Source organism: Propithecus coquereli, unplaced genomic scaffold (genome assembly GCF_000956105.1).
Source record: "Propithecus coquereli isolate 6110/MARCELLA unplaced genomic scaffold, Pcoq_1.0 Scaffold351, whole genome shotgun sequence".
Taxonomy (NCBI): domain Eukaryota; kingdom Metazoa; phylum Chordata; class Mammalia; order Primates; family Indriidae; genus Propithecus; species Propithecus coquereli.
The window spans coordinates 280,701-304,087 of record NW_012149186.1 but is presented as its reverse complement, the minus strand read 5'-3'; the positions used below and the strand labels follow the sequence as shown (position 1 = coordinate 304,087).

Below are 23,387 nucleotides of genomic sequence, written 5' to 3'. Positions count from 1 at the left end.
CCCTTGTCTGCCACTTCAGTTTGCAGACTGCCACTCACCTTGTGATATCTTGTGATATGAGATTATAGGCACAAGGGCCTCTGTGTTCTGGTCACATAGGTGCCCAAAGGAAGTGCTCAAAAATCTTGTGACTTTAACAATTTATGCTGACACTGTATTGATTACAGCATGAAGATATATACTTTGGGAGTTGGCTGGTAGACCTGGACTGGGTACTGTCCATCCCCCTAGGGTGATAAAAACAGTCTCCAGAAGATGGGCCAGAGGGGAGAGCCATGGTCCAAGATCAGAGGACATGTAGGCCTGGTTCAGGGAATTACAGATGTCGGGCACAGCAGACAGGTGGCTTGGTAGCTCTATCTGTGTCTGAGCAGTTCCAGGGCACTGAGATGAGTGGGTGATGGGAAGCATGATCCAGGGCTAGGAGAGAGGGCTGGCTTGGGTCCTGAGCCCTGGGGCACGTACTTGGGTCTGGCATCCATTCCCCTGAGAAGCCAACATGTAAGGGAATGTTGGAAGGAGCCATTTGGCTACCCAGAGCCCACACAGGGTATTTCTGTGGCATGCAGCAGAATTGAGGTGTTGGGTAAAGAGGCTCTCTGAGCCCATCCATCATGTCTCCCAGCATAGACATGTGAGGCAGGCAGGACTTGGTGGTAGGCAGTTAAAGGTGGGGGAGGCCAGCTCGCATGGATGTTGGCAGCATTGTTGTCAGTCCTGTGGCTCTACATACTGACTGCTCCTGGCTGGAGCTTGCAAACTGGAGTGATGTTCCAGACATGAAGTGAGAAGGATATGGGTAAAACCACTCACGGTGCACCATCTCCTAGCCTTCTCTGGGAGGTTCACTGCGGTTGGCCTGATTGTACCATGTGCTCTCTCTGCTAGTCCAGCACAACATCCAGGCGACAGTGCAGACTCTCTGGCAGAAGCTCGTGGCACAGAGGCGGCAGGCACTGGAAGATGCTTTCAAGATCGATCTCTCTGTGAAACCTGGAGAGAGTGAAGTGAAGATTGAAGAGGTCACCCCACTCTGGGAGGAGACAATGCTCAAGGCCTGGCAGCATTACTTAGGTCTCTGTCCACTTGGCTCCAGGGAATGGGAGCTGCTAGGTCTCATAGAGCCAGACTCCTCCAAGTTCCACTCAGGGCCCAGAGCCTTTTCCACCCAGACCCTTTGTCTCGTCCCTTTGGTGGATGGGATTTACATCACTAAAACCTCATGGACCTTTCCTCACAAAGAATGAATGTTGCATTGCATCTTGGGAGAAAGGAAGTCCAGAGGTGCCAACCAAGCAGGCAGATTCCAGTAAGGAAGGGGCCACTGTGTGGAGGCTGTGGCCTGGCTCAGGAGCTTGGGGTTCTAGGTCTTGCCCTGAGTTCCACCTACTAGCTCAGAAACTCTGCACCAAGTCATGTGATGACCTTGAGCCTCAGGTCCTCATGTCCCTGTATATTGTCCCTGTATATACATGTATATACATGTCAACTGTATATTGAACACTTTCTGCATTCCAGATCCTTTAAATATATAGTCTTATCTAATCTTCATGACACCTGGTGAGTTTAGATACTATTATTCCCACTCGACAAGATGAGAGTCCCGGGGCTCAGCAACTTCAGCTAACTTGCCCTTTACCTCACTGCACATGAACACACTGTGGAGCTCGGGGTTTATTCCATGCCCAGTGACCTGAAATCTCACGGTGTTTGTTAGCCAAGGGAGGGTCAGAAGACAGCAGCGTGGGCTTGTAACCTGGGCTCTTCCCTTATTGGAAGCAGCCACAGTAGGCTCCTGTCAGCTGTAGAAATGGTGTGTGTTTTTACTTCACCTCTGACGTTCTTTGCTTCCCTGTCCCCAGCATCTGAGAAGAAGTCACTGGCCAGTCGCTCAAACGTCACCCACCATAGCAAAGTCACTTCGTGGAGTGGAAGCCTGTCCTCAGCCATGAGACTGATGCCGGGGCGGCAGGTCAAGGATCCTGAGTGCAAGACAGAGGTGAGCCTGGACACCTTTTCCTTAGAGAAGCACCAGGCATTTGCTTCAAACCCCATGAGCTGTGTCTTCTCTCTGCTGTCTGTCACTGGATGCGATCTAATTCCATGTTCTTGGGAGCATGTAAGGGTATGTGGCTTCCCAGCTGAGGCCATGTCTAGAGGAGCCAGGGCCTGAGCTGGCTCCTTGTTCCTCTTCTTCCCCGGAGTCGGGTGTATTTAGCAGGCAGCAGCCCACTGCTCAGCACGGCTGGGTGTGCGAGCCCAGCAAAGGGGGCAGAAACGTTGGCTCCATTTCCGGACACGCAGTGGTGGGCCCTGTTGACCTCGTGGGGCAGAGCCATTGGGGTTTTCTAGTCCATTTCTTGAAAGCTGCATAACAGATCCTTCTAAAACTCAGAGGCACTGCCAGTGATGTTTTGTGATCATGGGCACTAGTGTAAGGAATTTGGAGACCAGCGGGAGAGCGGGCATCTCAGCTCCACAACTCTGGGGCCTCGGCTCAGATCATGGGAAGGCTTGGTGACAGATCTGGTGGCTGCTGCTGGCGCTCGTCTGAGGCCTTTCCTGAGGCCATACTTTGGAGCACCTGCACGTGACCTCCTCACAGAACTGGCTTCTTTACGGCATGGTGGCAGGGTTTCCAGGGCTAATGGAAAGAGACAGACAGACAGAGAGTGAGCACCGGACAGAAGCCATGTTGCCTTTTACAGCCTAGCTTCAGAAGCTGTGTGGCATTCTCACCCGTGTGGAGACAGACACAAAGTTCTGCCTAAGTTCGAGGGGAGAGAAATATACTCCATCTCCTCATGAAGGAGTGGCAGGTTCTGCAAGAACACGTAGGACTGGAAAGGTGACTGAGACTCTTTCCAGAAGACACAGTCTGCCATATATTCTAATGCTGGGGTCTCTGACTTCTCCAGAGCAGACTGTGGCTGTTGCTGGACATGGCCTCGGGGCCAGCAGGCCTATGTCCACAGTGGCGCAGATAACTGTGGGAACTCAGGCAGGGCTCCCTGGGGAGGTGGAGGAGGCAGCTGACGACAGATTACCTGGGTCCTAGCTCTCAGCCCAAAACTCCATCTGCTCAGAATCTGTTGTCCTGTGGTCAGTGACTGATGGGCAGGCACAGTCACCAGATGATGGGGAGAAGAGAGGAGTAAGGGGCTGCTTGCAACTGCCTAGGCAGCCAGGGGACAGAGAATTTCTCTTTCCAATCTTTAGGAATTGTAGGCTTCAGGGCACATGGAGAGAGAGCCCAGATGTAGAAGGGAAAGCCAGAAATGAGTTTAGCTGGGCTGGCCCCCCACCTGGAGCTGAGAACTGAGGGCGAAGCCTACACCTTATTCAGGCTGTATCTTCGGTGTGTTGACTTGCTGAAGACAGTGTTCGATGAATGTGTTCATAGACTCACTGAATGAATGAATGCGTGTATAACTCAGATTTTATAACAGCTACATAAGACAGGCATTATTAGCTCTGTTACATAGGTGTGGAAGCTGAATCTGAAAAGATTAAGGCTTTGCAGCCTTTAATTGGCAGACTGAAGATAGGATCCTGTCTCCGTGCTGCTGAGAAAGACCGTAGGCAATTCACAGAACCTCTCAGAGCCTCCTTTCCTGAGTTTGCAACTTGAAAATGTGCTCTGTTTGCACCAGAACGTGGGGAAGCACTTGGAAACTGCATGCGCTTTAGAAATAGAAGACCACTTACATAATTCTGTGTTACTTTATAGCTCTCTCTGCCAAGAGGAAGCCATCCCACAGGGGATGCTGTGTACTGAGCCCAGGAGCCTGGAGCACTCCCACTTGCCCAGGCGTCTGCTTCTGCCAACATCATTGTGGCAGGAGGGGTCCAGCCTGTCTTCCCTTGGCTTCACCCTGGAGCTTCTACTCCTTGATCAAGTTAGCACTATCCCCGGAAAGTCAGGTCGGCCTGTCTGGGAGCTAGGCAAGGGATGGTCAGGGTGTGGGCATGGACATTCATTTTGTGGGAGCCTTGCACCTGTCCATGCTGCCTCTTGTCAGGGCTCCTTCCCCAGTCACTGTCATTGGCACAACTCAGTGGCCTTGAGTACCAGGGAGGTGGGTTGAGCAACAACAGCTCATCTGAGAGAAGCTTGAGGAGGCTGCAGTGTTTGGGTAGGTGTACTGAGTGACTTGTGACAGTTTGCTCTTGGCTCACATTGAGAGATCTGGAAAAAGAATGTCCAAAGCTGGCTGTCTTTGGTGAAGGCAGACTGCTGAAGATGTTGTTGTCTACATCAGTTGAGGCTTTTATTCATTTATTCAACAAATATTTATTGAATGGTTAGTGTGTATCCTGCTCTAAGCACTGAGGTTACAGCAGGGAGCAAAACTGACATATTCTCTGCTCTCATGGAGCTGCATTCTAAGGTACAAAGATAGACAATAAGCAGATAAATAAATTCATAAATGCTAGGGGCGCTGGTTGCAATGAGGAGAGATTTTGTAGGATCAGGGGAGGGAGAATGGCAAGAGAGAGGCCGGCTGTTTAGATGGAGAACGTCAGTGAAGCGTCTTTGGCAACAGGGCACTGGGGCAGAGGGGAGAGTTTAGGAAGAACACGAGCCTTGTGACTCGGCAGAGAGGATGGTCAGGCACTGGCCCCGAGGCAGGCTTGTGCTGGGTGCTCCAGGGCAGCAAGGGCCAGTGTGGCTGGACTGGAGTAGAGAGTCACCCACAGCCACCCCAGCTTTCGCGCAGCCGCAGGAGTCTCCTCAGCTATCAGCACGAGGAAGAACCTCACTTTCAGAAACTCAAGAACAGCAGGATTTTGCAACTGAATATGGTTTTAGTTTTGATCTGGAAGCCCAGAGAGAGAAGCATGGTCCAGCTTTTGTGACTGTACACACCTGGGGGGATAAATTTCTGTAACACACACGTCCACAAACACAAGTATGCACGCGCACAAACTTCTCCATGGCTTCTTCCTGCCCCTTTGAGCCCACTTTACCTTCAACCTGATTTGTTTATCCTTTCTACAGTTACATTATCTTGTGGATTTTTAAAAACATTATTTTCAAAACAAAGGGACTCTTAATTTTAAACATCAACTGTATCTTTGCTTATCAGTATCCTATACGAGTAGCTCCGTCGGGGCTGGGCACAGGGCCTGCCACATAGCAGGCCCTTAAAGAATGTGCGGGGAAGTGCACAGAGCGAGGGCCCAGACGCTCGCCCTCCCTTTGCTGAGAGGAGGCTCAGCAGCCTTCAGACCTGGAATCCATCACTCATCTCTGCGAGATGCCTTTGTCGCTAACAGAAGGCACAACTTCTCAGGTACATATGTACGCTGTGATGTCATAGTATAAGAGCATCAACTATTTGCCCTGGGGTCTGTTTAATTATTTTTAAAAATTAATTTTGATTATTACAGCTGATTACACCTCAGTGAGCAATGTAATTGATATTTTCTAATGTATCCCAAGGAACATTTTGTACAACACGCTTTTTGTTGTTGAAGGTTAAAGACTCCGTTATTGGTTTTTCCCTAAATATGCCCCCATCATCAGTCCCTCCAGTGAGAAGGCCGCCATCTGGAAAAAGCAGCATGGAGACATTATTCAGGCACAAGTGCATGAAATTGGGGTTTCTACATCTTCTGTCTCTCTTCTGGAAAGAAGAGGCTCGTAATTAAAGGAGTTGGTATTGGAGGAAACATTATTCATTTGGTGTTATTCCTTATCATGTCAGCAGCTGACAGCTCTATAGCACTGATAAATTGTTCCTTGGAGTGAGACATATGATGTAGGATTCGTAATTCCTCTTACCTACCTTCATTTTCAGTGGAAAACGTTCTCTTCTTGGCAGGTGAGCTGAACTTTGAGGCAAGGCTGAGTTGATAGATGTCATTTCTGCTCCTTTTCTTTCTGGTGCTGTCACAGTAGTCACTTCTGGGATCAAATTATGAAGTCACCACCCCTGGCATAGTAAAAGCCAGGGGTCTCAGCCTGTTGGACAGAGGTTGGGAACTTGGGCTCCCGTGAGTCCATCAAAGGCCACCTCAGGGTGTTCTGCAGGCCGTGCTCTGCTTGGAGGAATGCTCACTGCACTCGCTGGCCGCTGCCCCTCCTCACAGCAGTGGGCTTGCTTTGCTCGCCCGCTCAGTCTCAGACTTCCCTGCTTAAAAACAAATTGAAAGACGTCAACAACCATGCTAGTTTCTTAGTTTTGACAGATACACCATGGCAACGTGTGATGTTAACTGACATCTCGGGAAACCAGGTGAAGGGCAGACAGAAACTCTCTGTGCTATCTTTGTAACTTTCCTGCAAATCTAAAATTATTCCAAAATATAAAACGTGTCATCATCTGTTTAAAAAAAAAGTGTTAGCAAACAGAAAATGAGCACCCAGGGAACGGGGGCAGGGGCTGGGGAGGCAGCGACACCTAGAGCCAAGTCTGGAAGGGGCAGTGGGTTCAAACCCTGCGTGGTGCAGGGCACTTGGGTGGGGAGAAAGCTGGGGCTTTGCAGGTGGCAAGACCAGCACCAAGGGGGTGGACAGAGGCCAGGTCAGGGAGCGCTGTGGGCTGGGCTAGACGTTCACGTTTGCATGTAGGTGGGGGTTAAACAGGAGAGGGGCACGTCTGTTCCTACAGGTGAGATTTTAGGTGAGGGTCCTTAAGGAGGAGCTGAGCCAGGAGCTGTAGCATGGTTCGGGGAGAGGCGGTGGGAGCTGCAGCAGCAGCGGTTGGAGTAGTGAACACCAAAGAACACGCAAGAAAATTTTGTTCATCTGAGGCTGGGACAAGCGAGACGGGCACCCAGGGCAGAGGCCTGGCTCTGAGAAGAGAGGGCACCGGGCATAGGAGGGGTGGGACTTGGATGGCTCTGTCCACTCTTCAGAGAACAGGGAGGAACGAGAGCCAGAGGAAGGGGTCAAAAGTGTAGGGCAGCCACTTCTAGCCCTTAGAGGTGTGGAGGTAGATGCGCCACCCTGACTGGCGCTCTTCTTGTGGACAGAGCGTGAACTGGGTCTCACCCATCTTCCTCTCAGGATCAGCTGTAACGTGTGGGCAGCCTCCCATGCGGGCGGCCAGGCAGGCCCCACCAGAGGAGCAAGGTCCACACGCCAGCCTCCCAGCAAAGCTTGGGGGCTTACAGAGGAGCAGGACCCCATGAAGGAGGGTCAGGCCCCCTGTCCCTCATGTACCACTGACTTTTGGGGATAGCTGCACAAGCTCCCAGTTGCTGGTTTCAATGCCATATATTAGCAAGCTGCAATGGCCCATGTAGGGAAGTCAGGGCTGTATGAAAATTAACAGAAGGGGATGAGAAGGCACCAGAAGCCAAAGGTTGACACACTGAAGTTGCAAAAATGTAATAGACAAACTTTTGTAGGAATTCTCCTTCTGCCCTGGCAAAATAAGGGAGAACATGAGACATCCTACCACCCTATCCTCTAAAAGCTCCTCTGGGGGAGAGCCCTGCCCACCTCCCCCTGTGCAACCAGCAGTGTCCACTTCGGGGGCCTTGGTGACCTCAGAGTCAAGGGACCTGTGTGGGCAGGGGCCTGTGATCTGCCACTGGCTCCTTCCCTTATCATGTGCCAGCCCCACTGTCCCCACCCAGCCATGGTGCAGCGCTGTCCCTGGCGGAGGGCAAGGTGCAAACTGAGGCTGGCAGCTTGGGGACAGCTCTGTTCAAAGCAGCCCTAGTTGAGGTCCCTGGCAAGGGAAATGACATTTTTGACCACCCTCTCTGAGCACTTCATGCATTATCTCTTTAAAAAAAATCATTGTGGAAATTTTTGAACATATACAGAAGTAGGGAAATTAATATAATGAATCCCCATGTATCTATCCATTGCTTGACTTCAACAATTTTCATCTCATGGCCAATCTGTTCTCCCTCTTATCACTACCCGCTTTCCCCCTCTGCACTGAACAATTTTGAAGCAACATCCCAGACATCGTATTATTTCATGCGCAAATGTTTCTGGATGCTTATTTTCTCTTTACAGAAATCATGAAACCCAAATAAAAATTGCAGGGAAGAAAGCAAGTGTGCAGAGCTGCAGGGCATTAGCAATCACTGTGGGAGTTCTCAAGCAGTTCATGTCTTACTTGTGGCGCGTTTGCGTTTGTTTCCTGCTGATGAGGGACTGTCTAGCTGAGGCTGAAGGCACGTTTAGCCTCCGAGAGCCCCATGCCGCAGCTTCAGGAAGAAAGACGATGAGTTCTGCTGATGACGCAGCTGCACTCTAGTTTAACACCCAGGCTGTCTGTGTGCCGGGGAGCATCGCCTGAGGTGCGGGCCTCAGATCACTCCCCTGGGATTAAACAGCTGGTGTGTCTGGAGAGCCCCAGGGGTGAGAATGGATTTGGGAAGATAGAAAGAATCAGCTTTCAAATGAAGGTAGAATAGAGGGTGAGAGCTGAGGAAGTCCAAATGCAATTGTGAAAACAAAAGTCAAAATTTGCAGAGAAACTCTACTGCGAAAGTTAAAGTCAAAGATCTTTAAGAGGTTGCAGGAAATTTTAAAAATTTGAAATTCAGAGGTCATTGTGGGGAATCTTTTTACTTAACTGTGTGGTAAGTTTAATGTAGTGTTTGTGGAAAAAGAGAAAGGACTTGTCCAGGAGATGAATCTGACTACGAGAGAAGTTTGGAAGCAGGGGCCTGTATTTGAGGGAATGTGAAGACACAGGTGGACTTCTAAAACTGAAGGGGCTGAGGAGCAAAAGAGACGTGAGACCTCTGGGACAGGTTCTAGCTGGTGCGACAGGAGAGCAGAGAGGCCAGCCTGTGCCCACAGATCAGGATCGAGCAGGCTGGAGGGACAAGCTATGGAAAACCAGGGAAAAGACTCAGAAAACCTGAAAACACAGGCTTCGTAAGAGGTCGTGATGCTGTACTGTCGGGAAACCTAGTTGTGTTGGTGGTGGTGGTAGGAGAAGTCTTGTGAACAAGTAATGAAATAGGACTATGTTAGAGGAATAAAACCACTCAGACACAAATAAAAGTATCATTTTAAGAAAACCACCCTGGAAAGTGTAAACTTCTCTGCGGGTGTGACAGATGTAATAGGGCCTTCTGCCAGAGTCTGGGTTTTCCCAGTTGTGGTGGGCAGTGCTGCCAAGAAATACTTTTCTCTTGATGCTTTTTCCAAGACAACTGACCCTAAAAATAATGCCTCTCTCCCCAGCCTGCCCTAAGAGCTCTTCGTCATGCTGCCTGGGCTAGGACTGTTTCCAGAAAGGACTTCCATTATGCTCAGATTATGGTGGTTTTGGGAGGCAAGGAAGAAAGAGAAAAATAATGAAGTCTAATATTTTTTAAACCTCAAAAATTTCCTTTTTCACTTCAACTAAAAGCAAAGTCTATGTAGCATGTACCATAGGCCTCTGTTTTGCAGACAGCTGTGTTTCTGCACCACACCCAGAATGCACGCACATGAGCTTCCTCTAGAGGTGCAGTGTCTGGCGATGGAGGTGGGAACACACCACTGTAGGGTCACAGAAATGCCACCAGGCTGGGGCAGGGGGGAGGGGGTGTATTAGCCCTTTAGGTTTTCTTATAGCTGTCTGGGCACTCCCTCTCATCTTCTCTCTTCCCTTGACTAACACACATGCACATGGGCACACACACACACACACACACACACACACACACACAGACCCCGTTCTGCAAGCAATTGATGTTAGAATCCACCCGTCACATCAGTGAGAAGTGAACAGGAAGGAGCTCATTTGCACAAGAAATTCCACACCAGAACCGAACAGGGATGGTAGTTCCACGCAGCGAAGGTGTTCGGGAAAGCAGCAACATCACCAATACAGCATTAGTGTCCAGAATAAGGGAGAAGGACAGTGACGGGCTGATGGAAGATAGTGGCCTTTCTTTTTCCTTGTAAGGAAGTCTTAAATGTCATCAGTTTATGACAAGTCCCTGTTACAGGAGTTTGAAAAATAGCTGCAAATGAACAAAGCAAACACAGATACCTTTAATGATGTTTCTTTACCGAGTGCATCATTTGTGAGACATCTTTATCTTCATAAGAGAAGGATAATTAACATCACTAATTATCTAATTAAGTTCATTAAGCATCCACCAACAGTGCACCATGAAGTTGACATTATGTTCTACTGTCAACAAATGCTTTTGATTTCTTAGGAAGTAATTAAAATGTAAATTAGCATGCAATTCTATGCACAGGGGAAGTTTTGAATCAGATATTCATTTCAAAACTGCTCAGAGCAACATAGTTTTTGTTTTTTCTTCAGTGAAAGCAGTCATTTTGCCATCAGTAGTATGTATTAACGTGGCCATTCTGCTGTTGAGTGTTTGACTCATAGCGAGGTGGTTGTACTATATGCCACGAAGTGTTCAGTTGATAAATTTGTTACTGTGCTTTGTGCTTTTTTTTTCTTATTTGATAATTTTATTTAACATGTTTGTGGGTTTTTATGTTTAAAAATATCACAACTGATTTTTTTTCTGAAAAATTTGTGTAACTCATAGCCAGGCTTTCCCTTTAAAGGCATTTTAGTGCAGACCTTTGAATGTATCATTTCTGTGAGGTTAGGTTTGGTGGATATAATCAACAATTTGCTGAAAACAGGTTACACATGTTCTTCTACCTACACAGGAAAGGGAAACTCGTGGTCCAGCCATCCTTGGTTGCAAATTCACATTTTCCTGCCTTTTTAGGGCAGCCCCTTGGTTTCTGATGAAATTGTATTAATGGAACGAGCAGGCTGTGGTGATAAACACAGTAACCTTGTTAGATTAGGGCCCCTCCCGAAACATCACGGAGTCCCCGATAGCTTCTGGGAAACAGGCTCCCTGCAGAGAAGCCACCACATCCAAGTCCCCAAAGCTTTCCTCTTTCAGATGATTCCTATCAAATCCTGGAACGTCATCTTTTACTAAAGCAGACCATTCAGTGGACATGATGTCCGCTCTGTCATCTTTGTACATGAAGACCCTGGACTGTTTGAGCATCAAGCTGATGTCAGCTGATCACATGAAGAAGAAAAGTCTCTGCTCATGATAGTGAATCCCATCAGCCTCTTCTTGATGTTTCCGGGGGTGGTTGGTGCTGGATCCGAGCCTCTCAGTTTTGTGTGAAGAAGATTTTAGGTAAATGCAAAAAGAATACAGAGGCTTTAGAGAGACTTCTTTGTCCCCTTAACGGAATCAGTGTCAGGGCCTGGCTATGAACAGAATTGGCTGAACCACTCACCGCTCATCAGTGTGGGTGCAGACGGCGATGCTGACAGTCCAAGCAGAGAGAGGCTGGTCCTAGGTGGGCAGGCATCATCATCGCATGGCAACTCGTGTAAACCTGAGCCTGTCTGGCCTGCAGTGAGAAGCAGCATCACTGCCAAGGACACTGACCCCTGTCAGGACCAGGGCTCCACAGAGAGGGCAGTCTCTGGGGTGGGCCCTGACTTCTGCCTGAGCTCTGCAGCAAGCCATGAGTCGTGGTGCGATCTGTGGCCACCCAAAAGGAGGATACCTTATTCTCATTTGTCTGTCCAAATGGGGGTCCTTTTGCTAGTTCATAAAAAAGGACAGTGGCCAGGTTAGCAGAGACCTCGAACTAACCAAGGGAGCCCGATGCTAAAATTGGATGATGCCAATCTTCTCCTCGTGTGCAGCAAGCATCTCATAAGTGCAAGGCCCACACACTTAATGAATGATCAGTAGCCACAATGACTCACTTTATCCATGGCTTGCCTGGAGTTCTGTCTCCTACTAGTCACACTCTTCCTTGTCCACAACTGCCTCTAAGGGAGGACTCTGTCACAGCACTCCATCCTGTGCCCCGCCACCTGAGACTGGCCCAGTGCCATCTCTTTGACTATTCTTTGGGTCATTCATCCTCACAAGATATGGAGTTAAAGATGGTTTGCTTTTGGCAGCAGAATGATAGTCTGAAACATCTCCAAGAGAGCAGGCACCGAGGTCATGTAATCTCCAGAGATCCGTGGAATGTTGTCCACCTGTGGTTACAAACTGCTGCCCATTGAAAGATGCATGTATCTAAATGACACTTTGAAAAGTCCTTAAGGACAGATACTCAGTTCCTTCTCCAAAAACTTCTACCCAAACAGAAATGTCTAGTCTGAAAAGTTAACTAGATCTGCTTAACTAGATCTAGTTAACTAGATCACCCTCTGCTAGGTATTTACTAATTTTTGTTCCTTTCTCTCCTATAGTGACTTATTTTATTAGAAAGTAGGCTAACCGTGTTTATATGCCATATATGAAGGGTGTCATTGAGGAATATTTCAGGTAACTTAAGGTCCAAATGTGCAGCTCAGCTCAAAATATTTTAATTTCATATAAAGTATTTATATAATACTTTACCATGTGCAATTCAACAATACATGAACGTATTGAGTAGGCGTAACATTCCTTGCTATGAATATAGAGTTGAATAACACGTTTCCTATATTTAAGGAGTCCTTATAGTCTAGTTATTTGTCTTCCTAGTTAGATGACATCTAAGAAAAATCTGGGTAGATGGGTTTCAGAAAAAAAATGTTTACATATCAAGGTTTTATAAATTAAAACAGATTTGAAATTAATGTAGGAATCTGGCAATTTAAAGGAATCCTGGGTTGAATCTTTTTGAAAACCAATGTAGTTCTGTACTTTAAAGGATAATTATACCCAGGCATCTATCTTGAGGTTCATATTTGTTTATCTTGGTTTCCCCAGTGTGAGGCATACCTTCATTCTGAAAATTAAAGTTACGGTTTGGGGGAAGGTATCAACATCCCAGGTAATGCTTTTAATTGTTAAAAATTATGACTTACGGGGGAAACACATTTTGGATTATTTCTCTAAATTTAAATATTAAAAAACTTACTCATCAACACAAAAATGCTCTAGTGTTCCAAAAGACAGAAGTGTCCCAAACTATATAAATGATGAAACGGCAGATGGCCATGGAGTGGAGAATCAGTCTGGGGCCCTCCTGAGGCGCTGCTGCCATTCACAACCCGCGAGGCCCCGCTCGCAGCCCAGCCGCCCAGGCGCCTGTCGCGTGAGTTACAGCCGCGCTCTCGCCCTGGGACCCATCTATTATGAGAAACCATTTTGGTTAATTAAAAAAGTCTTTCAAAGTCTCAGAACAGAAAGTTCTGAAATTTTCTTCTCTTTCCCATCGTTGATGGGGGTTGGCGCATACTTGGCTCTTGGGCCTGGCACAGAAGGGAGGAGAGACTGAACAGAGAGGGCAGGGGGAAGGCAGCAGAGGGAAGCGCTGCGTCCAGTGCCTGGGGGCCGAGAATGAGGCCGGGGCTCCTTGGGTGCTAATTTACTTATTACTGTAACAGGGTGTGATGACCGTCATTGCTGGAATCCTTGAGTGAAATGAAAGAACAATCGAACCAGCGTAGGGGGGATGACTCTTGATTCCCGGGCCTCTGCATCTGGGACCTGCTCTGTGGGCTTGGGTGGCAGTTGAGTAAAACATAGGAGGCGCCTGCTCTCTGTTTGAGGGGAAACAGACTGTTAGCAAAAGGGAATGGATGAGAAAATCTTAGGTATTGGGAAAAAATCTGAAGGAAACGGATGATGTGCTAGAGACTGACTTGACATTGCTGTAGGTTGGAAGGGCCAGGAAGCCTTCTCCAAGGAGGTGGGGGTGAGTGGAGAGGAAGGGGCAGCTGTCCTATGCCTGTGGGACCAGAGCTCCAGAGAGGACCCAGCTAGTGCCAGGCTTAAGATGGGAATGGGCTTGTAGGCTTGAGGACAGAGAGAGGCCCAAGTGGCTGAAATGCCATGGGGGAGTGGTCCGGAAGGAGGGTGGCAGGAGCCAGCGGCCAAGCACCAGTCCAAGTTCTTTAGGGGGTCAGAAAGTACATCTGTGTCTACAGCTCCGTCGGCTTCTCCATCTCCATCTCTCTCTAGCATCTCCAGCACTCCTCCGCTGAACACCAGTGCCTTCCCTGAGCTCCGAGCCCTCCCTCTTTCAACATTCCACATGCAGTCGTTGATTTCCTGCCTTAGCTCAGGCCCTTGGGGGAAGGCGGAGGGATGCTGACAAGAAAAGGCATAGCTGCTGACCTGTGAAGCAACTCCTTCTAGGCTGGCGAAACAATTATGGTGTAACAAGGGCCCAGAGGAGAGAGGGCCTAAGTTTGGTTGGGAGGAGCTTTGTCTCAGACTCAGGGGAGGAGGAGGGCAGGTTAGTGGTGAGGGAGGGGCCCCTCCAGGTGCAAAGGAACAGTCGGGAGCATCTGCCTCATGGGCCAGCTGCTGGCTTGGTATTACTGCAGTATCCTATATAGTTTATCTCAACTTAATTTTATGTATTTATTAATATTTATATTCTGACTCTCTCCCCAGAGGAATTATGGTACCTCTAGATGAGGGTGTATGCAATAAAGAAATGAGATCAGGAAAAAAATAATAGAAGAAAGTACATTCCTAGGGAATGAAGCCCATAAATATGCATTCTATAAAGACTTGCCATCAAGCATCAACTCTGTGCCCCAGTTTTCTGTCCCCCATTGTGGAGCAGGAGGCAAAAGAGTTACCATGTTCATTCCTCAGCCATCAGCTATGCTGCTGCCAAGAGGCAGGTCCTGGGTGTGAGAACAGGGACACAGGGTGAGCACAGTACATGGTCCCTGCCTAGTGGTTTACTCTAGTTTACCCTGCCCCATCCTGCCTTCCTGCTACCCCGCTGTGAGTTTTTAAAGGTAAGAGCTGAAGATGTCATGTCCCTGATCAAAAGCCATCATTGGTTCCCACGCTGTCCAGGACAGACTCAGACCTGTTACCAGTGGAGCAAGAAGCCTCATGCAGCGGAGCCTGACTGCTTTTCCAAGTTTGTTTCCCGCTGCAGTGGTACACAGCATCTTGGCTCCAGGAAGGCCCACTTTTTAAAATTTTGTGATAAGGCATCCTGTTTTCTCCCAAGTGTGGTCCTCTCTGCTTGGAGGAGCCTCTCCCTTCTATCGGACCAGCCCCTTCCACTGTGCTACGAGAACACTGCCCCTTCTGAAGGCCTGCGGAGCCCTCTCCAGCCTTGCTGGAACCCTGTGTGGCCCCTCCATGGGAGATTGATCCTCCAATTTACCCACCTCAGAGGATTTTAAGTTCCTGGAGGGCAAGCTCTGTGTCTTGCTCATCTTCAAGGCTTCAGTGCTAGCACAGGGCCTAGGCTAGAGCAGGTACTGGGAATCGTTGGCTGAAGGGAGGCCGTCAGGAAGAAAACAGGCCTATCTATTTTGGGGCCTTTTTTTCACCCACAATGGCTGCATGTAGAGGGCTCAGCCTAAAGGAGAGGAAAGGCCAATGCTGCCCAGCAGTGGGCACCTACTGGACAGTATCCACGTGGCCCCAGGAGCGCTGGGGTGAGCAGGCGTGTGCAGCATCCGGAGGGCAGGCATGGGGCCCGCTGGCCTTTGAGAAGCTCCTGTGGTGGGCCCCAGATCGCAGCCAGTGCTGCCAGGGGCTGCACTCGTGGCTGGCAGTGGCGGGCAGTCCTGACTCAGGCAGCTTTGTTGCTCTCCTTAAAGCCTGAGGAATCCTCCCCATGGACTCCAGCCCCAGTTGTTGTCTCTGTGAAGTGTCACTTGGGTGTCTGGGTGTCTCAGCGCTGGGCATTATGTGGAGTGAAAGCACCTGTATTATCTCCGTGGGCTGCCCTACCAAGACCAGGTGGCTGAAACAACAGAAACTTGTTTGCTCACAGTCCTGGAGGCCGAAGGTCCAAGATCAAAGCATTGGCAGATTGGTTTCTCCTGAGGCCTCTCTCCTTGGCTTGGAGGTGGCTGTCTTCTCCGTGTCCTCACGTGGTCTTCTCTCTGTGCGTGTCTGTGTCCTAATGTCCTGTTCCTACAAGGACACCACACGTATTGGATTGGGGCCCACCCTAACAGCCTCATTTTAACTATATTACTTCTTTAAAGATCCCTAGCTCCAAACACTGTCACTTTCTGAGGTACTGGGGCTTCAGCCTTCAACATATGAATTGGGGAGGGACACAATTCAGTCCACGTCAGTATCTCAAGTCTCAATACGTGCCCAGGGGAAGATGCCTGCATGGGTTGCAAAGCCCCGGAGTAGGTCTTCACATTCATCTCTCACCCAAACCCTTTCCCATAATTCCTGACCTTCCACCCCTGCCTGCGAAGGTGTGAGTCTTCTAGAAGGTTACCTCTGAGGACGAGGCTGACAGAGACACGGTGAGAACAGGCCGAGTTCAGGAAAGGCCAGCGTGGCAGGGACCCCTCCCAGCGTCCGAGCCCCACACAGGCAGCAGAGCGGTGGGAGGCTGGCTTCCTCGAGAGGGCTCGGCACCTGCAATCTTAAAACAGTCGTCCTTTGCCACACCAGCGTGGGGTTTTTTTTTTTCAAGTAGTCATTCTCCATGTACTCATGATGATTGAATTTAATAAAAACATCACAGTTCAAAAAAGACAAATTAGAAAGCGCCGTTCATCTTAGAAATTAATATGTGAGTGAATTTAACAAGAGATGAATTGTGCTGTGGAGGTCTGGTCCCTCCTCACCCACTCCGAGCACCGGTTGTTTGTCATTATGGCTGGAAATATGATTATTACTCTGGTATTGCTTGACATTTATTAAGAGTCCAGAGGCTGTGTCTACATAGCAGAGAAAAGCGCAATTATCTGGGCACTTGGAGAAAAGAGCGTTTCCTGGCCTGAGTCATCCAAATAGACATCCCCCCAAAGACCCCTGGACCATGACCGTGGCTTCGTACAGGGCTGTTCTGTCACCTGGTGCACAGCATACCTTCTTCATAATGGCTGCTAACATTTTATGAGCACACATACGGATGTTATACATGATTTACCGACAAACAGGGAAAGCATTTTATTTCATTGTTTTCTCATTAATTGCTTCTATCATTTAACTAAAACCAGGCCTCCACTAAGAACTTGTCTTTAGAGGTACATATGTCAGCCTTTGTGGAAGATTCATAATAGAAAAACTGTTTAGGTGGTCTGTTTACTGGATGTTTCAAAACCAGGAGAAGGCTGCATTTCAGAGGGTTCAAATGTGGCAAGGGAGGAGGCCAGAACTGCCCAGATCTGACCCTGGCTTTTTGAAGATCCAGTCCTGTTGTCATCTGGTCCTGTGGGTCTCATTAATCCTGACCACGTGGAACATTTACTCTGTGCAGGGAATTATTAGCTGCAGAGAATTTGGCCCAAAGGAGGTGTGAAGAAGGTCTATGAGCTTCGTTTCAATTTCTCAAACTTTTATCGTTGCCTCCACTTGCCAGGCCCCAGATCATGCCCTTGAGGAGCTTATTCTGGGGGGCTGGAGGGGAACCCAGTCATCACACCGCAGAGTGCTGCCTCTGCAGGGCTCATCCTCTACCACGGGAGCCCCAAGGAGGCACACTGGGAAAGAAAGAGTGTTGATGATAATTACTGGTTTGCGTGATGACTACCAAGTGCTCGTACAGATGTGGCTGTCTCTTGCTCACTGCCACCCAACTGTGTGGCCCTGTGTGTCAGATCCCTCATCCGCTCAGCCAGCACCAGTAGGGGACAGGTAACCAGTGAGAGGCCAGTGAACACGTGTGGTCTCTGGAGCCAGAAGTCTCTTCCACGTCAGCAGTTTCCCTCCTGCCTGGGTGAGTGGGAGGTGACTGGAGTTAAACTTGAACCTCTCTTTGGCCAGAGAAAGTTAGATGCTAAAGCAATCTGGAGTTGACACTAAAATCAAACAGCGTGGCCATTGCTTTCATTTATGGAATTGTTTATTAGTGAACAAACAGAAACTTTAAAAAAGTATAAAGGAAGACAGCCTACAGTGGAGTCGTGTATTATATGGGGTTAAGTTTTAAAATGTATTTATAAAATGGAAATCAAGTTGTCAACAATACTTTAAAGATTCCCCTGAACTGTCTGTAGACAACACAACCATCTGTGATGGTGTAAATTCTGTACCAGCCTTCTGTGTGCGCACCAGGTGGCTTTGCCACCATTTTGGAGATTGATTACTATTTCTTTGTTAAGTCCCGGATGAAGTGGCTGGCCTGCCCAGTTTGGGGGACAAAATTTACCAGTGAATAATAGTTTTTAAACATGAGAATTACATGTAGTATATAATAAGCTGTTTACAGCCAGGGGAGCTCACAGATGGCATCCGCCTGAGAGAGCAGCGACTCACACTCTCCATCTCAGGGTCACGATGGGGTTCGGGTTGAAGGGTGGGGTGAATTATCATTTTATTTTAGAAAATAAATTTTATTTTGGAATATTTTTCATATTCATATTCAATATTTCCATATACTCCTCACGCGGTTTCCTCCATTAACATTTTATACTACCGTGGTACCTCTGTCAAAGCCAAGAAATTCACATTGGTATATTACTATTAACTAAACTTCAGACTTTATTTCGATTTCATCAGTTTTTGTGCTGATCTGGGATTCAATCTAGGGTACCACGTTACATTTAGTTATCATGTCTCCTTCGTCTCCTCTGGTTTGTGACAGTTTCTCAGACTTTCCTTGTTTTCCCTGACCTTGACAGTTTTGAGGAGTACTGGTCAGATATTTTGTAGAATGTCCCTCAGTGTGGGTTTCTTTAATGTCTTTCTCATGATTAGTCGGAAGTTATGGATTTCTGGAAGAAAGACCACAGAGGTGAAGTGCCCTTCTTGTCACGTTGTACCAAGGGCATGTGACATCCATGTGGCATCATCACTGGTGATGTTAACTTTCACCACGTAGTTAATATGGTGTCTGTCAGATTCCTCTATTATAAAGTTACTGTTTTTTCCTTTCTTGATTCTTTATCAAGTCACTAGGTCAATCCTGTGCTAAAAGAGGGCGAGCAATTAACCTCTACCTCCTAGAGGAGGGGGTATCCACATATATTATTATAAATTCTTCTGTAAAAGGTTTGTCCCTTCTCCCCCATTTACTTATTTATTCAATCTTATTTATATCAGTAGGGACTTGTCCATATTTATTTTAGAATTTGGGCTATAGTCCATTAAGCCCATTAAATTACTTATTTTGTGGCTCCAATTATTCCAACTTTGTGCTCACATTTAACTGATCTCAGATTTGCTTTCACTGAAGCTCTCTTGATCCTTTTTCCCTGCTCACAAATATGTTTTAATGCAATTCCACTGTAACCCTTCCTAATATTTTCAGTGCGTGTGTTATTCAGGAAGAGTTAGGTTATGCTGCAGTAACAAAAACTGCCAAATCTAACTGGCCTAAAATAGCAAATACTTACTTCTCACTTGCACTGCAAGTTAAAAAAGAGAGATCTTAGCAAATTGCTCTTGAGCCCTTAAAGCTTTTGCACACTTCTTGCTGGCCTCACCTAGCTCAAAGGTAGCAGGAAGTCTGATCATGCCATGTGCCTACAGGAGAAGAAAACTGGAAATACTAAGCAAATAGCGCTAATGACTAGCACATTGTATTTTCTTTTAGTTTTTTCTTTTCTATGCAAATATATAACAATGTAATCATTGTTATTGTTAGCATACTGTTTTCTAACCTCCTTTAAAAAATTTTGGTAGAGCAAGAACCTGGTCATTAGATCTTTTTTGACACCAGGGCTGCAGTGAACTGTTGTGTAGGTTGCCTGCAAGGACATCTGGCCAGGGTGGCAAGGGGAGACTGAAATCCAGCCTTTGCTCCACTATTCAAGTTATCCATCTCAGTCCAGGATGGTGTCCACCCAAAGGGGGTCCCAAGGTGCTGGGGGCAGCCCTTTGTGAGAGCATGATTTGTGCTGACTGCACAGTACTCTAGCATGGGGATGAACCATCCTGCACTGTGCATATTTAAATTGTTTCATTTTGTGCTACTATAAACAGGATGGTGAACAATGTCCACTGAATATTTGTGCATATATCTTACAATTTCCTTAGGACAAATTACTGACAGCGACAAAGGTGAGTGAAAGGATGAAATGATAATCACGTGTTGGTCTATGGTAGCTACGGTGCAGATGAAGACTTGGCCTCCCTCACTACTCAGTGTCATCCCAGACCCAACATGTCAGTGCTTGGCTGGAGAGGCCAGAGCCTGTAATTGTAATTTTGGCAGCAAGTTTCAGAGCAGGATCTGTGCTGCTGCCTTCAGATACTGGCCTTTCACATTCTTGTGAGGCCATACAACTGTGATTACAGGAGTAATGATGCTTTAAACAAACAAGTGTAATGACTCTCATCAGTGGACAGCGAGTGTTTCCTGTGGGAAAGCTTGGACAGGAATGTCACAGCAGCTGGCAAGCTCCAGAGGTGCCCCTGGCCACAGGTGGACACCACCAAGCTGTGGTCGGCTCACTTAAAATTTACCCTCCAGGTAGGATGTGCCCAATTCCCCATTCTAAGAACCGACCTGTTTCCAGAAGCCAAACCCTTCCTGAAGAAGGCACTGGGAGAGCAGGGCCCAGGCCCTTAACCCCAGACCTGCTTTTCCTCTCAAATCTCCAAATAGCCTTTGGAGGCCCTTTGTTCTACTTCAAAGGTTCTCAAACTCTCTAATGTGCTGGCAGTTGCTAAGCAAAGGCTATTTAGTTCCAATAAGCTATGTAGAACTCTGCTCTGAATTTGTCCCTAATCGATGTGCTGCATCCACTGCTGTCCAGGCAGATGGGCCTCTGCCCTTGACCCGATCCAAGTCTCCTTCCTCCTGTCCACATCCTGAGTGTGACAACTTTCCAGGTCATTAAAAGACTCAAAGTCCAGTGGGAAAGTAATGTTTTCTTAGAATCATCGAGACATGCATGTGACGGAGGTGCCCACGGTAACAGAGTCCAAGGACTCATCTTCTGACTCTGCTGCTTCCTGTGTTGACAGAGTCACTTTATCCTCACTTGACCTCAGTAAACTCTTCTTTAAAATAGGAATAATCACATAAATTTGTCAGGAGGCTAAATGTTAAATTAATAATACATATGGAAACTCCTTTGTCAGTTGTAAACTGCTATATGCATGTTAGTTAACTGGAAGTAATGTTGAGAAAACAGACCAAGGGATAACAAATATTTGGGTTATCAATACTCTTAGATAACACACTGCCATACCTGTTGTCTGTTCCCTCTCCTATTCTTCCAAGCATTCGCCATTCTGTGCAAGACACCTGCTGAGCTCTCAGGGGAAGCAGCCATCCTGCCTCCTACCCCACCCTGGAGAGGGACACCATCAGGTGTGAACCACCCACTCTCCCCTGCCCCACTTACAGGTTCATGGCCATCTGCAGCCACCCTCAGGCCCTTCCCACCAGCCTCGGAGCACGAGGGGCCTCTCCCTTCCCCAGTGCTCAGCTCAACTTCTGCACGGGCTGCAGGTGTACCCTTTCTCCTCTTATCCTGTAGAACTGTGCCATCTGTGACCTTTCTCTTTCCTTTGCTTTTCAACCTTCTCCTTTCTACTGCCCAGCTCCCCTCAGCCTGTGACACACTTGTGTCTTATCCTTCCTGTTTTAGCGCGTAGCCTGTCTCCTGTCTCTTTCTCTCCTTCAGAGTCAAGCTTCTTGAATGAGTTGTCTGGACACAGTGTCTCCTTTGCCTTATCTCCAGATCTCTAGCCAACCCGTTGCTGTCTAATCATTCCCCTGAGATGATTCTTGCACAAGTTACCAATGACCGGTTTCTACAGACAAACCCAATGGGCACTGTGAGGCCTCATCTTACCGAGCTGCTCTGCTGCATTCCCTCTGCTTCAACTGCCCTTGGGTTTCATGACATCTCTCTCTCTGGTTTCTTTTAGCGCTTCTCTAACCCTTCTTCTCCTGACCTAACTTCACTGGTGTTCCCCAGGTTTCTGACTTTGTCCCAGCAATCTCCTCTCTGTCCTTACTCTCCTTGGGGGATTTTATCATCTCTCAGGATTATCTGTCACCTATTCGCTGATGACTCACAAATCTGTGTTGACTGTGGACCTCTCTCCCGAGCTTTCTTCTGAGGAAATCCGATTGTACCATTGACTCTTCAAATTCAGAATGTCTTCGTACCATGCAGACTTGCTCTTCCTTTTGTTTTTGTGATCTCTCAGTGTTTTTTAGTTTATCTACTTTAATTCACTCAGTTAAGCAAACCATAAATTTTGGAATAGTTCTTGCCCTCTCATACAGTCACCAATTCCTGCCAATTTTGCGTTCCATGTAGTTCTTGAATTGGATTCTCCCATGTAGCTTGTTCCACTGTGTGAACCCTCACAGGTACTGTCATGAAAGTGTCCTAATGGGGCTCTCTACTTCCAGTCTTGGATTCATTAAATCCATCCTCCAAACTACTGGCAGAGTAAGCTGTCAAAGATGCCAAGTCAAAAAGTACTAAAAATCAAAAAATGGAATCACATCAGACTTCTATGTAAGTCCTCTCATTCGAGCATCATCTCCCCTGGGGAGTCTTCTCTGAACACTGGCTCATGCCAAGGTCACTTACAGTGTCTCCTTCACTGTATCCTGTGTCACCATGTCATCTCTGTCTCAACTCTGTCTCATATTAGTTCTTAACTATCTGTCCCTTCTGTTAGGCTCCACAAAACCAGATAGGGGGTTCATCTTTGTACTTTGTGCCTGGAAAATAGTAGGTGCTCAACAGTAGGTGAATGTTTGCTGAGCTTAGCAACAGAGAGTAAATTTGAAGCCAGAAATGGAGCATCTGAGTTGTGTAAACAACCCTGGGCTGCAGCTACTGTAGACAGGGTATTTATTTGAAAAAAAAAAAAGATTTATAACTGAACTCATATAGCATATTCTAAGTGTTAATTTTGAAGAGACCATCTAAGTCATTTCTTTCAACTGTTGTTACCCATGACGCCAATATTTTACACCCAAACAGCCTCTTTGGCTGACGCTTTGCAGTTGACAAAGTACTTTCATTCCACCACCTCCTCCTAGCTTCATAACACCTCTGCAGAATAGATAAAGGAGGTACTGGTAACCTCATTTTATGGACAATACATTTTCAGAAGGATTAAGTGATTTCCCATGTAACATGGCTAGCAAGGACCCAACTAAGGAATCTGGACGCCTATGCTCTCTGCCTCCCACTCTCATCCTGCAATGCTCAGAGCAACAAAAACATCTTTTCACATTATCATGCTGAAGTCAGCCTGCCTGAAACTTCCTACCCTGGGCCCACTAAACCCCCTGAGGGCATCCTGAGGAGGCCTGTCCCTCCTCGGCAGGATAGCCCCTTTGCTCTTTGAAGGCAGCTGCTTTGCCTGCAAGTGCCCCCCGAGAGTTCTCTATTGCTGCAGCACGTCTCCAAAGCATCACGTTAGAAAAAAGTCGGATTTGCCTTAGATGTAGAATTAGTCAAATTTTTCAGCATTTTATGTCACTTGTGATGCTCATAATGATTGTTTTACTTATAAATGCATATAAACAATATAACAGCAATATTGAAGAAAATTTTACAAACAAAAAAAAAGGAAAGAAGAAAAAGAAT

General features: G+C 47.3%; 1 protein-coding gene across 1 annotated transcript in view; it reads left to right on the top strand.

Annotated features, from left to right (window-relative positions):
- The window catches only part of WDFY4 (WDFY family member 4), a 283,986-nt gene that overhangs the window by 144,221 nt on the left and 116,378 nt on the right, over positions 1-23,387 (top strand). Inside the window, exons 38-39 of the mRNA XM_012651295.1 lie at positions 889-1,074; positions 1,863-1,999. Of these exons, the coding sequence (XP_012506749.1) occupies positions 889-1,074; positions 1,863-1,999 (323 nt within the window). The remainder of the gene's footprint in view (positions 1-888; positions 1,075-1,862; positions 2,000-23,387) is intronic.